The 14964-nt window shown below is 46.1% G+C and overlaps 1 protein-coding gene across 1 annotated transcript in view; it reads left to right on the forward strand.

The window, feature by feature from the left end:
- The window catches only part of IARS1 (isoleucyl-tRNA synthetase 1), a 548404-nt gene that overhangs the window by 275235 nt on the left and 258205 nt on the right, over positions 1-14964 (forward strand). Inside the window, exon 18 of the mRNA XM_078661397.1 lies at positions 10894-10977. Coding sequence (XP_078517523.1) covers positions 10894-10977 — 84 coding nt within the window. The remainder of the gene's footprint in view (positions 1-10893; positions 10978-14964) is intronic.

Raw genomic sequence — 14964 nt, forward strand, 5'->3', positions numbered from 1 at the left:
TGTCTCTTGGGGCCCGGGACCACATCCTCGGGCCTGAAGCAAAGCCGGGGAGCGCTGTCACGCTCCCTGTGAAGAAGTGGTCGCGGGTGCCAGTAGCCCACCCTGATCCCCGCAGGAGAGCACAAGTCAGGGAGTGCCATTGCGCTCCTCGTGAAGGCAGAGGAGGGGCCTGGGATCCCAACTCAGGGCCCCGGCGGAGAAGAAGGCAAGCTGGGGTGCGCCGTCCCACTCCCCGTGAAGAAATGCCATGGGGCCAGGGACCCCATCACCGGGCCCCCGAAGTGCGGAGGGAGGACGGGGAAGTGCCCTCGCACTCCCCCGCGGCTGCCAGGAGGAGGGGGAGTGCCGTCGCACTCCCCCAAGGCCAGCGTGAGCCTCTATGTCTGCCCGCCGGAGCGGGAAGACCTGAAATGTGGTGCCGGCTCCCATGGCAGCACGCAAGGGTGCTGGCCGGGCGGAAACAGCTGGGGTTGGGCTCCCCGGGCTGCCCTCCAACGCTGGGACATGTGGGAGTCCCGGGTGGTCCTGGGACCCCAAAAGGAAGAAGGAGTTGGCAGGGGCCCGGCTGGGACCAGGCCACTGACAAACAAGTGGTAAGTGGTAAGGGTGTTCTTGATGCCCAGCTTGCAGTGCAATAGTAGGTCACATTCCGGGACAATGGGGGTAGAAGTCCACCAACCCACTGGTTTGTGGCCTATGCTTGCCCTGTGGCTCCAGGATGAATTCTGACTTTCACTGTGATGAGATTACTGTCTTTCTAAAAAGATAGCCTTCTCTTTGGAGTGCATGGCTTTTGTCATATAAAATGTTTCAGAAAGCAATCATGACTTGTGTACACCTACATCCATTGTTCTAGTGGCAATGCACAAGATACTTCTGGTCCTTTGCTTCCACTCCTGCATGTGGTTATACAGGACGAAGCTGTGTGGAATGGTGTTCACGTGCCTTTGTTTTGTATGAGTGCCAGACATGTAGTAAGAGGGAAGTCCCCTGCAGGAAGATGAATGGTAATTAGAGTTCCCTTATTGCGTATTTGCCATTTTTGTCCAGTTTAGCAATAGTACTGATGTTCTATGGAGTTTCTGAAGCCACAGTGTGCTGGGCTGGTAGTTGCCAGACAACAGTTAGAGGCTGAGCTGTGATGATAACTTGATTCTTGTTGGCTACCTTTTTTTCTGATGGTGACTTCTAAGTGCAGAGTCCTCATCTTTTGAATTTCCGCAGACGCGAGACTGGATCCGAAAACTTTCATAGCACTTCGCTAATGCTTCGACAGGTGGCATTGTGCGACTCTGCCTCCGATCCATCCTTACCTAGACGTAACATCAGGCCACTATCCTTGCCCCACCTGCATGCATTGATGTCACTTTCATTCTTTCCATGCTTCCAGAGTTAGTCCTCTCCTATTTGACAGGGGTTTTACCCTCCAAATTTCTTTTGTGTGCAGACAATGTCACTACCTAAAACTTCAGGTTTTAAGCTGTCACGACTGCAACTGACAGAAGTCGGTGATGGGCATCCATGTTAACTGCTTATGAGGCCTCTTCTCCAAAAACAACACATCTTGCCGCTACTGAACTCTGTCGCTTTAGGAAGTGCTCACGGTCGAAGTCCCAGACAAAGTCAAGGATGTGATCCCACTCCATTGACCTTTCATCATCGAGATCACAAGGCTAATGCAAGTTTCAAAAGTCCCACAAGAAACATAAAAAATCTAAGTATGGGTTTCCCGGTTCTGTCACTCCCACCAATCGGAGTCGTGCTACGCAACTTGCACCTCTAGGCTATGGAGTAGTTCCCACCATGCGGAATTGATTCCAATGCTTTTCCTGCCAAGGCACTTCCCGAACAGACAGCATTGATGACATTTTTGGTGCCACACCAAATCCCTCTGGAGCACCTATTGCCCCAAGGATCTGAGAGGGCCTCCAGTTGGTTTACTGTCGACAGGTCCTTCCTCCACGCCGACAGTGCCCTTGCACACAAGCTGACCCTTTCCTCTGGATTGACGCAGCTGGCTCGGGTCTCTGCGCCACTCATGTATTAGCCTTCAGTGCCACGCTCAACAACACCTAAAACTACATGACCGATGCCACTGTCTCAAGTGACGACACAGATAGCGACGTCACCGACGCCAGACACAGAGTTGGTTGTCCTCTTGGACTCAGAGACCCATGCCTCACCACCCAAAACTCAACATTAGGCCTATTGTGAGTCTGACTTGCATGTCCTACATTATGATGCTGGTGACACTGATTACGACGTTGATAATCAGTATGATGACGATGGCACCCTATTCAACCATCTTAAGTATGCCAATGGTGTGGACACTTTACCAGACATTGGGCTCTCCTCATCTATCCCTGTGGCCACTGAGGAGCCTGTATCCTTTGCATCAGTAATTCGTCGGGCAGCTAAGGTGATTGACCTTACTTTTCTCTCCCAAGAAGTCAAAGCCAACGTGCTGACAGCAGTCCTTAACCCAGATCAATCCAGCCTCTACACCTCTTTAATAAAGCCTTGACTGAGATTCTGGTAGGCACCTGGGCCAATCCTGGATCTTGTTCCCCAGTCAATAGACAAGTGGCGAGGAGATACAGGCCTGCTCAAGGAGTACCAGCTTTCTTATTGTAGCACTCTACAGGAAGAGGTGTGGCGCCGCGGCCAGGGCGACTGACGCTGGAATCTGGGGACCACGGTTCGATCCCCGGCTACGGCGCCAGGTTAGCCCAGCACCATGTGACTCTGGGCAATAGCTCGCTTAATCTCCCCGACGGCCCCCAGCGCCTAGAGACCCTTACGGGTGATTGTGCGCTTTACAAATGTGGACTTTACTTTACTCCAGAGAGCTTGATAGTGCAAGCTTCCAGCAGCTGCCTGAAACCCAATATTTTTTCCCATTACCTCGTCTGACAGGGAATCCAAAAGGATGGAGACATTCACTAAATGGATGTTCTCCTCGGTCAGCCTCGCCCTCAGGTCAGTGAATTGACATGTCTACAAGGCAGGCAAGCATTCTGGGACAGAGTGGCATACCTCTCACTAGCTGTGCAAGAGGACCTCTGTCCAACCTTGCTAAGGATCATTTGGCCTCACAGGGTGCTGCAAAGTATTCATTTAGATCTGATCTGAACACAGCTGACTGCCTGGGTAGGGCAGTTGGTACCAGCGTGGTGCTTAGGCGCCACGCCTGGATAAGTTCCTTGAGCTTCTCATCTGACGTGCAACAGTCCCTCGTGGATATGCCCTTCAACGGCTGTATACTGTTCAGATCACAGGTGGACTCGGCTCTTGAAGGATTTAAGGAGCTTACGGTCACTGCCTGTTCTGGTTTTAACTCCATCAGTTTGCCAGTTCCCCCAACAGCATCACCCAATTTGAGTCTTTGGTAAGGGCTACCAGCAGGGGCAAAGACAATATACGCTTCAGCAGCAATAGGCATCCCAGCCTTTTTGATGCTGAGACCAGGTAGCAAGCGGACAGCCTCCAGGCCCTCAAGGGCAAGGAGCTGCACAAACCTGATCCCCTCCACCGTCCCAGGAGGAGATTATATCTTCTTTCATGCTCCGCTGGAGGAACATCATGCCGGAGCATTGCGTCCAACCAATGAGTGCTCCAGATCTTGCCAAATGGATACTTCATACAATTCTGTCTTACATGTCACCAGCACCACAATACCTCCACAATACCTCCCAGAGGACCATTTGTCCATGCTTCATGGAGAAGTTCAACCTCTCATAGCCAAGGAAGTAATAGAGAGAGTGCCAACATCAGAGATCGGGACTGGTTGCTACTCCCATTACTTTCTGGTGCCTAAAAAGTATGGAGACCTTCACCCGCTGAACAATTTCTTTCGTAAGGACAAGTTCAGGATGCTATCCCTGGCCAAGTTCTTCCTGCACTGTATCCGGAAGACTACGCATATTTTTACATCTTTTTCCTGCAATCCCACAGACATTACCTGCGGTTTAAGGTTGTCCAAGAGCGTTTCAGTTTTCCGTGCTCACCTTGAGCCTTACCAGTGGGCCTCTGTGTTCACGAAGGTGATGGTGGTGGTCACAGCCCATCTGTGTAGGTTGGAAATACAACACTAGCCTTACCATGAACCACCTCCAGTCAACGGCTGAACTGCTGGCATCGCTGAATTTTTCCATCAACGTGCTGAAGTCAGACTTGACTCAGAACGACTCCCCTTCGTTGAAGCCATTCTAGGCAGGATGCTCTTCCGAGCTATCCCTCTAGCTCAACAAGTCCAGGACATTTCTGAAGTCATCCTGATGTTTCAACCTTTGACTTTGGTCTCAGTGAGAGTGGCTCTGAGGATTTTTGCCCTCTTGGCCACCTGCATCCTGCTCGTAGACCACGTAAGGCTGCACATGCAAGCCATGCAGTGAGACCAAGGCAACCTGTCGGCCTCCATCCAGGTGTCCAAGGAGACAACAAAATACTTGCTGATTAGCCACTATTGGACTTGTGGCATACCCCTCTCCCTACCCTACCCACAGCTAATGGTTGGAAGGTATGCATCATTGCTGGGTTGGGAAGGTCATGTGGGAGAGGTGGAGATCAGAGCACTTTGTTTTTTTCTGGAAGCTTGTCTCCACATAAATGTATTGGAATCGCGAGCGATTAGTTTGGCACTGCAAGTGTTCCTAGGGCACAAGTTTTCATGGATAACCCGACCGCCATGTGGTATTGCAGCAAACTGTGTTGTGTGGGGTTGTGGGTAGGGGTGGGTGGAACATGCGGAGTGTCACTCCGTGGAATTCTGCGGAGTTACCTAAAAACTCCACGGAACTACCACGGAGTTCCGCGATTAGCGAAATTCAGTATGAAACCTCTGCTCACACTCCTTTTTAGCACCGGGAGCTTGTTGCACGCTGTACAATCGTCATGAATGGCACCACGCGGCTCGCCAGATGACGATGCTGCTTTCTTTCGCTCAAGTAGATTTTCTACTACAGTTGCAGCTTCATCAACACGAGCGGTAGAGACCTGCCTCAACTGCCCGCGTTGAGAAATCTCACCGGAAGGCAGTCATGTGCTTTGTTTTCTTGCTCGTACTCGCCAACTTAATGTTGGCAAGCCGCGTGCAAAAGAAAACTCTGCCACGAGGCGGTTAGCGGAGTTTTTCCAGATAGCTGCTCTCCAACAGGAGTAAGGAGTTGGCAAAACTCCTCAAAGTCCACCGGAGGAGCGGAGTTTACCACCCATCCCTAGTTGTGGGTCCTCTGTCAGGAGGCACTGCGCCTCAGGAAGTGGCTGAACTCTCAGTGCATCTCCCCATTGGCCAGCACCTGGTGGAATCTTTACACACCAGGGCAAACACATTCAGGTGACAGTGCCTAGCAGATAATAAGTCACATGTGACATTCGGATGTGCCTTAGGGCGTTTTTTAGCAATAGGGAGAACTCCGGCTCAGTCTATTTTCCACAGCAGAGAACGTGCTGTGTCCAAACTTTTGCACATTGGAGTTCCCAAGGAAGTCATCCCTCAGAGATGCCTTTCACCAGCATTGGTGATTGGGACCCCTATCCTCCCTTCGCAAAGTACTGAAAAAGACCAGGAAACACCAGACCTAGGTCAACCTACCGGCCCCTAACTGGGAAAGGAGTGTGTCGTACCCGGAGCTTCTGGCCATGAATACATGTCCTCCGATTTGGCTGCCCTTTCCAGGGGACCACCTATTGTAGCAGCACTGCTGAGTCCTAAACAACCTACACCACCATGCGTGGAATTTGAGCTGCCACAGTTGATGTCTTTTGACTTTCCTTCCAAACTGATTGGTGTCATCTTGGAAGCCAGGTGCCCATCTACCAAGTCCATTTACACTGGATGCTGCGCAGTGTTTAATTTATGAAAGGTAGAATGCCGGTGCCCAACATTTGGCTCAGAACCAGCGGCCAGTGTAATTAAATGTCTGCATGCCGCATACAAAGACTGGTAGTCTTTAATCCACAAAGTTCTGAGAGGTACCCTTACTTGAACGTAGGGGACAGGGTAGGAAAGTAGAAAAATAAAGGTAGAAAAATAAATGTAGTGTCCCCCACGTGACACACTATATTCCTGCACACCAAACACTCCCTTGTTCGTACAGTTCCCATACAGTCTCAAATAACTAATAGCAGTTATTTGAGACTGTGTGGGAACTGTACGAACAAGGGAGTGTTTGTTGTGCAGGAATATAGTGTCACATGGTGGACACTACCTTTATTTTTCAGTCTTTAATCCACAGCCAGCACTTCCTGCTCCTTTTACTCTGCTCTTGCAAGTTCCAGCTTTCTCAGTTTGTGAAGGTTTTGCCATCTTTCTCATCCTCCGTCTTCCCGTATATGTGTTTCTTCTTCTCTTGCACTTGAGAAATATTTGATGCGGAATAATAAGTGCTGGTCTCCAAATATTTGTGTTGGTGCACCCCATCAGCAACCACCGGCTCAAATTTAGCACTGATGGTGAAGTTTGTTATCTAATGTTCTTCACAGAGCATCCAGCCCCTACATACACATTTATCAGAAGTTCTCTTATTTTGCTTGTGCTTAGCACCGCAAAATCTTGCTGTGGCAACAGGTAAAGTTTACCTGTTGGACCTTTTGGCCTTTTTATCTGATCAGCTATCCCTCTTCAAATCACTGATTTTCATGTGTCTTTTTTTAAGGGGCTGATCACATGTTTCCACCAACACTGTTTGTGATGACGCAGTGGGACCTGAATTTGGTACTCACCTGATGTGCATTCCCTTCGAACCGATAAACAGTTGTCCTCTTTATCTACTTACCCTCAAGATGGCATTCTTCCTCGCCATAACCTCAGCAAGGCAAGCATATTCTCTATGGGAAGAAGGCTGGTAACTCCCTGTAGAGATTCATGCAAAGCTCCGAGTGTGGCTTACATTTCAGCACACATCCATCAACAGTATCACAAGTTGTAGCAGCAGCAGCTGCCTCCACAGCAGCACAACACAAGACAAGAGCTTGGGTAGAAATAGGTAGACTCATTGTTCTACTTTCCCACTTGAATACTACAAAACCTCTCTAAGCTCTTAGCGGGTGTGCGCGCATGGCTTCGGTGGGTGGGGTGGGGTGAGGTTTGGGGGATGGTGTTGGGATTTTTTCAGAAGTGGCAAGAATTACCTTCAGATTGTGATAATAGCTTATTCCCTATCTTTCTTTAAAAGTGCCTCATCCCTCCTCTCCACCCTCACGCAAACATTTCGATGAATTAATTCCAGAGCATGTCCCTCCAGAGGAAAAGGCAGAAAGATTATTCTGTGTGCTTCCTGGTGCCCAGAAAGGGGGAGAGCTTGATCCAATTTTGAAATTAAAATTCCTGAATGACTTCCTCATGAAGGAAAAAATTGAGATGGTAACGCTGCTGCAGGCGCTTCAAGCTTCCCAAGCAAAAGACAGTTTTTTTCTAATTGGGCCAACAAGATGCTTATTTCCATCTGTCAGTAGTTCTGAAACACAGAATTTGTCGTGGGGATGACCACTTCCAAAGTGCAATGCTCCCCTTTTATATAACTTAATCTCCCATTCATCACATGTTCACAAGAGTAATGTGGCTTACTGGCACGGCCCAGGGATCTATGTGTACACTTATCTGAATAGCTGCTTCCTAAATATATCATCCCTGGACTTGTGGGAGACACTGTTGCCAGTATGGACACCATTTTACATGACCTTGGCCTGACACTGGATGAGAAGCATCCCTGATTCCCAACCATAGGTTCCAGTTCATAGGGGCAATTTTGGGCATTCTTTCACTGCATGCCTCGCCCCTTCAGTCCTGATTGAACAACATTAGTACAATGGCGTTACACTTCCAGAAAATCTTTGTCAGACAGCAAGATCTGTCTTGAGACTTCTCAGGCTCATGGCATCTTGCATTTTCCTGATCCCCCACGCCCTATCATGCATGAAACTGCTCCAACTGACATTACACTAGCAGTGGAACCAGTTCTACTACTACTTGAGTGTTTTCAGTTTGCTTTTGCCGGTGTTCATCCTTTCTTTTCTGGCACAGGAACCCTAATACCACCTTGGCTGCAGCCGTAGGTGGTCATAGATGCATCGCTTTGTTGCTAGGAGTGTCCAGTTGAAGACCTCTTGTTTACCTCTCTCAGGTCTCCTCAACAGAAAATATACCACATCTACTTCATGGAATTGAGGACAGTCAAACCTTAAAGGCGTTCCTTCCACACTTGCAAAGGGAAACATATCTCGGCTCTTACACCACAAATATGTTTTTCTTGAACAAGCAGAGGGTAATGGGGTTCATAATGCTCTGCAGAGAGGCACTAGATCTAAGGTGTCAGCCTGATAATAGAAATTGATCTGTCCCGAGCTCATCTGGAGGGAAAGAAAATATGACGGTAGACATTCTCAGCAGATTACCTTCCACTATTTGAGTGGGGATCCTAAAGGAAGTGTTAGACCAGATGTTTCAGGACTGGAGGACTCCAGAGATTGACCTTTTTACACATGAGCCAACAGATAATCTCACCTCTATTTCTCGCTGGAGGTTCGCTCTAGACCTTCCTTGGAGATGCTCTCTTCCCACAGATGCTCTGTTCCTACAGTGGATCCACAAAATCCGGAATACCGGTTTTAAGAACCTAACCATGAGAGAACAGGGTTCCCGCTGAACATGTGTGGAAAAAACCTCTATCCAGAAAGGAAACTTCTTTGATGCCATTAGGTGATTATCCGTGAGGTGTGCTTTGATGAAGGTGTGACTACAAGCCCCTCAACCCCTACAGACCATGGGGTATATTTCAGCCTTAACAAAAATACAACATATCAATGTATAAAATAATGATAGTCTGGTTGTTTTCCCCAGTATTAACCCCTGTTTTTAAACATACCAATTAGGAGCAGAAATAAAATATTAGCCTGCTAGTTAGGTATTCTTATTCTACTGCCCACTCCACATCACTGCACTACACATTTTTTCCAAAAACAAGTGCTCCTACGTAATTTTGCAAGTCGCAGCACTCCTCAATCCGCAGCAGATTGAGAGGACCCCTATGATGAAGCATGCCACCTAGGGGAAACCCTGGTGGGTGAGGGGACTCTGGAAAAGAAGTTTCCTTTCTGGATAGACGGTTTTTCCACACATGTTCAGTGGAAACCCAGTTCTCTCATGGTTAGGTTCTTAATACCGGTATTCCAGATTTTGTGGATCTACATTTAGTAAGGAGGGTGAACCTAACGTCAACCTCTACCTCCCCCCTGTTTTTGATTCTGTTCCTACAGTGAACATTTCATCTCCACTACAACTTTCCCAACTTCTCTTCTAGTGAACCAGAAAATCAGAATGCACAAGACTTCTAGGATTCCAATTGCCTCAGATTGGGTCAAGCGACCCTGGTACCCCCAATGTCTCCAGTTGAGTACGTCTATAGCCCTTTGCAATGAAGGACAACTTAAACCCCAAAATCACATGATTTGACCTTGAGAACGTCAGTTTATAAATTGGTTCCTGATGTAATGAAGTTGATACTATCAGGCGAGCACCCATTTACCAGTAAATTTAAAATTTCATCTGGACATTGTATAGCTGAGGAGGACCTTAACATTGGAATGGTGAATGATTCCCTCATCCTTCTGCTTTTTCTTTTTTCCTCAGATAAGGAATCTTTGTTCAACTTTCCAGTGGTGCCAAGACTTATTAGAGGATTGCGAAATAACGAAATTCTTACTCATTTTCAGGGCCGGGTTGGAAATTGAATTTGATACTCTAATGAAAGAATGTCGGCGAGGGCTCATTCTTCCAGCAATAGGCAGAGTAGAGATACAGGGGCTTTAAGAAGGAGTGAAAAAACAACAAAGGTTCATTAACAAGTAAATGGCCCTTTAATGACCTGTGAAGTACTCAGGTGTGGCTGTGTGTGTGCCCTGTTTCAGCCCGTGCTGCCACACTCGACGGGGCTTGCTGAAGCCCTTTGAGCCAAATGGGCATTGAGCGCCCTGTAATCTTTGGTTTCTGTCAATGACATACTGTGTTTGTGAGATGGTGATGAGATATATATCCACGTCAGCAGGTGCTGCAGAGGGCTGTCTGACAGAGCTGCAATGGCTTCTGCTGTTGCAGACCCACGTCTCCCTGCAGCGATGCTGAAACAAATGGTCCTGAATTGTAGGGTGCGTTTCAGGTTGGTCTCTGCCAAACTTGACTTCAAAGCCCATTGGCTGGTGTGCCCGAACAGGGGGCTGCAGCCCCATGGCTGCTATGAGCATGCGTACGCTGAGCTAACGGAGTTAATCTGTATAGTGACCCCCCACATTACGTTAAGCGTGATCTTGCGCAGCTGTTGTTAATCTTTTCACATGTACCGTAGTTAGAATATTCCAGATAAATTGGGATTCTGCAGCGTAGAGTGCTGCATATTCTAGAATGAAAGAAAAATGGAAACTAAGACGTCTCGTGTTGTCATTCATCTGCCACCTTATTTTCCTCTCTTTCCCAGTAAACTCCCCTCTCCCCCATTTTAGTCTTTGGATTTTCACGTCTAATAGTGCAAAAAATGAGTGGTGATATTCTAGTGAGGAGACACCGCAGAGTGCCATTAACTCAGTTCGGGTTCAGTGTTGTACAGGCTGGAGATTTGGAGGTCAGTTCTGAGAGGTGGTGCACTGCTGCAGTCTGGTGTGTTGTGTCTGATCGTGCAGATGGGTATTCATTTTGAACTTACGCTGCCTGCTAACTGCATTGTGTGAGGGATCGTATGCTGCGGCTACTGCTAAAACTATCTGTGAGCGTGACGGGAAACTTGGACTGCTGCTGGACAGGAGGTATCTCTTCGTTTTTCCGAACACCTTTTCACTATACAAAAGTTAAAACACTTTACCGTTCCACTGCTTGTTTAATTTTCTGCTTTGATTTATTTTTAGTGATGGTCAAAAAATGAGTAAACGGAAGAAGAATTACCCAGATCCGGTGACAGTCATAAACAGTTATGGTGCTGATGCCCTGCGGTAGGATACTTTCTCAATTGGAGAAATGATTTGAAAGTCTGTTTTTTATCTTTGTTTTGTCCTTCAACAGCATTTGTTTGTACATACCAGAAAATATATATATATATATATCTCTATATCTTACTCACAAGCAGCCACCATGCACACATTTATAAAATTACAAATTTATGCAAAATAAAATACTATCTCGCTGAAGAGTGCCTAGCAGGGATTATCACAGTGCAAGTGTTGTACTCCACTTTTTGCCAGTGGGGGTAACCAATATACAATCATTTTCCCCCTATGCTAATCTATGAGATTCCTTGTAACAAAATACTATTCTGCTGACTTTAGTACAGAGTAAGAACAATCCACCCTCAAATGATTGTCACCTTATTGCACACCTTTGCTCCAACTGCGACTATGTACATGAGATTATGTTCTTTACGTGAGCACCATGGTGACGGAATGTTTTGTTGACACCTCACACACGGGGACATTGCACTCTGTGCCAGAGAAACAAGCAAAAACCACCTACTCAGTAGCTTTACAAATTGTTTGTCAATTCTACACTGATTACTTAATACGTACATGTTGAGCCCAACATTCAATGTACATACACATAAAACTTTTCATTAGCTTTCTGTTTATTTTTTCTTCAAAACATATCTTTTAATCCACACAGCTTTTTATCTTTTATATATACTCCTGATTAAACAAAACACTCTGAGAAAACATTATCAATGTTTTGCCAGCAAGGCTACACATACCCTTCTCCACATTTCACTATAATAAAAAAAAAAATCTAACCTAATTTACTCATGTTCCCAGACATTCATCAAACATACCTCAATTGCAACCACCTTCACACCACATTAAAAACCATAGGGGGACACAATAGGTTTATGCATCCTATATCCCACGACAGGGGTGACAAGCTGCTTAAGGCAATGCATTCTGAACAGTAATTGCATTTGTAGTATACTAAAGAGCGGGACCCGCCCTTAAGCCAGAGTTGCCAATTGAAGAGCCCCCTTTACTACTGAGTAAGTCCACTTAGTACATGTGGTAAAAAAAGCAGATGAGGTGTTTGCTGGGGCTTGTGCACTTTTCTTGCAGACTGGCCAGCCTATTTACAGAGATGTGAAGTAAACTGTTTTCTCTAGTTATTATACCCATCAGTTAGGAATACTGCAGACTGTAGAAAAACCTTAATCTACATAACTTCATTTAGAAACACATCTAGAAAGCATAGGCCTGAAGCTTTAGACAGTTCCTATGTTTCATCTGCATCTTTGGCAACGTTCTGAAAAGGTACATTTCCAATCTGCTCCGCCAGCGAGGGAATCTTATCGACTTGACATTCGAGGCCAGAATGATTTTTAAGGTGGTTGTTTGGTATTAAGATCAACCAGTCTTATGTGCCTTCTGGCTAGATAGAAGCATGCGTGCGGGCAAGAGATAGCATCTGTAGCTACGCTCCATCTACCAAATTCACAGGGGGAACCTTTCCCTTCATTATTGCACGATTTACTGGACTTATCTAAGCAAGTCATACAAATAGGCCCTGAAACATTGGCCATTGCTCCTCTGCAGGAGCAGTAGAATGCTATTGAGAAACCATGCATGACTTTAAAAGAATGACTGGATTTCTGGTTGACAGTCAAGCCTAACAACTGGACCAGTGCTTCAATGATCAGAGTTTCTTTGTACATAAAGAGCATCACTTACTTGAAAAATGTAAGCAGAGAAGAACAGCTGTTAGAGCCTTGGGGATAACATTCCCGGCAAAAGATCCTATGTCTGTGCTGAAAGATTTGGTGGGAGGCCCATCTATTTAATATACTCTGATAGAATTCTCAACAGCCCCCCAGAGGCCCTTTTGCCCTTACAGAGGAAGAGGGTCTGGCAGAGGAAGGAAACTATAAACCCCTTCTCATCTTCCACTCACCCAAGTCCTTAATCACTCTGAGCACTTGCACTTTCATCTCAATGCACTCTTTTAAGGGTGTGGTGTCTTTTTGTTTGTGGAACTGACAGAGAATGCCTTCGGTCGACGGGTCCAACGGATAGTAAAGTTGGCTAATACCTGACAACCCGCCCCAAACCGTCTTCTTTCCCCCCTCCTTTACGTAAACATCTTAATGAAAGAGACTTGCTCCCTACTTGTGAAAGGGGCTGTAGAGAAGTTGTCACTCGCCGAAAGATAAAAAGGGTGCTACTCCGCACACTCTCTGGATATGGAAAAGGGTGTAAGTTATACTCCATTGGAAATCATGATGTTGGAACTATACTAAATCATGCAATCCTCCAAGATGCAGGTTTGGTTAGTATCCCTGGAACTCCCAAGATGCATACCTACATGTGCAAGTTGCGAATGCCCACAAGACACTTTCTAGGAGACAAACATTATCAATTGTCAGTGCTTGTTTTTTGGCTTACATCTGTCCCCGGGGTGTTTTTTGTGGAGGTCTTGACCAGTAGCTCATCTGCATCTTCACGGAATTTAATTGAACTCTTATGTGGGTGGATGGCTACTAAATGCATCTGCTCTAGATCGCCACTAGGAGAACGTGAACGCCACAATCCGCAATTTGCCAAACATGTTTGCTCAATCATTAAAAAATTATTTTTCTGGAGTTGATGGCGGACTGCAGGTCTTCCTCTCTCATCTGTAATACAAATGTCTAGATGTTCACAAATAGCTGCTCTACCATGTTTTAAGTAAAGAGACTCCAAATCTTTGTGAGAAAGCAATGTGTCTCTGAACACCAGCCAGAGGCAAAAGAACTGTCAGGCTTTCATCTAGTGGAGAATGGAAACACTGCAGCATATCGCCTAAACAGATTGTCCATTGTGAATTATAAATTGAGATCTGCTTCCATAGGAGAAATACTTAATTTTTCACCTCCAGAGTAAGTCATATGTAGATCTTGTTGTGACCTGTGCAACTGGAAATGTACCATGTTTTGTTCACTGTAAGTTTTCCCAAATGGATTGATGGTAGAACTTGGATGTTGGAGTAAACTTAAGGTCTCTTTTATGTTAACTTTCAGTCAAAGAGTCTTGCAAACAAATATGGCATCACATTGCTGGTTTGATACTGATTGCCCAGGATCAGATAACTAAATTCTATTACCCAGACCTGCTGCAACCCAGTTGGGCACCAACTTGTCCTCTGTATCAGGTGGACAGCCTGCTCTCGTGGAACAACTGTTGTCCGGCCAACCCATTTTTCTGACGTTAGATTTTCATGCCAGGAACTTAACGGCTAGACTTATTTACATTAAAGTAATTTCCAGAAGTAATGGATGTACTGATAGTGGTCAGATGTCTGTCCACCAGAGTAGTTTATTGTAAAAGGTGGTTTATTTTTGCAGCATGGCCCCTCTAAATGGTAATAGGGCTGCCGGAAGTCGAAATAATATATATTCTGTAATGTGCAATTCCTCAAGTAGAGATAATTCTAAAGGTTAGGTAATTAAATGGCTGTTTAGCTGTGACCTTGTACATTTATTCTCCAGAACAGGATTTTCTTTTCAGAGTAGTTTCATCCAAGATTTTTTTAAACATATCTAAAATAAGTTTCCACCTGAATCCTTTCTGATAGATACTTCTAACTGCAGATGCCTCACCTTTAGAATATCACCGAGGTGCCTTGATCTAAAAGTTTCCGCTCTAGCGCTCCCGGGCACAGTGTTGGCCTCGTTCCACCCTGGAAGTGACAAAGTGGAGACGCATATAGACGCCACCCCTTCCCGCCAACGTTAGTCCATTTTTTTCTGCGCCATTGACCACTGATCCTGAGCTCGCTCTCTCTTTATCTGCTGACAAAATCTTCCTATTTGTTTTACCAGTGTGCAATGGAACAATGTCCCCTCTGAAGACTACAGGGTTCAGGCTGTGCCATGGCTCTCAGAAAACGATGTTGGTGGTAACCTATAGGTGCCTTTGATGCTTGGGTTTGGGGCATAGCTCCAAATTGTGCAAAGAATGTGCCCTCATACA

Source organism: Lissotriton helveticus, chromosome 9 (genome assembly GCF_964261635.1).
Source record: "Lissotriton helveticus chromosome 9, aLisHel1.1, whole genome shotgun sequence".
Lineage (NCBI taxonomy): Eukaryota > Metazoa > Chordata > Amphibia > Caudata > Salamandridae > Lissotriton > Lissotriton helveticus.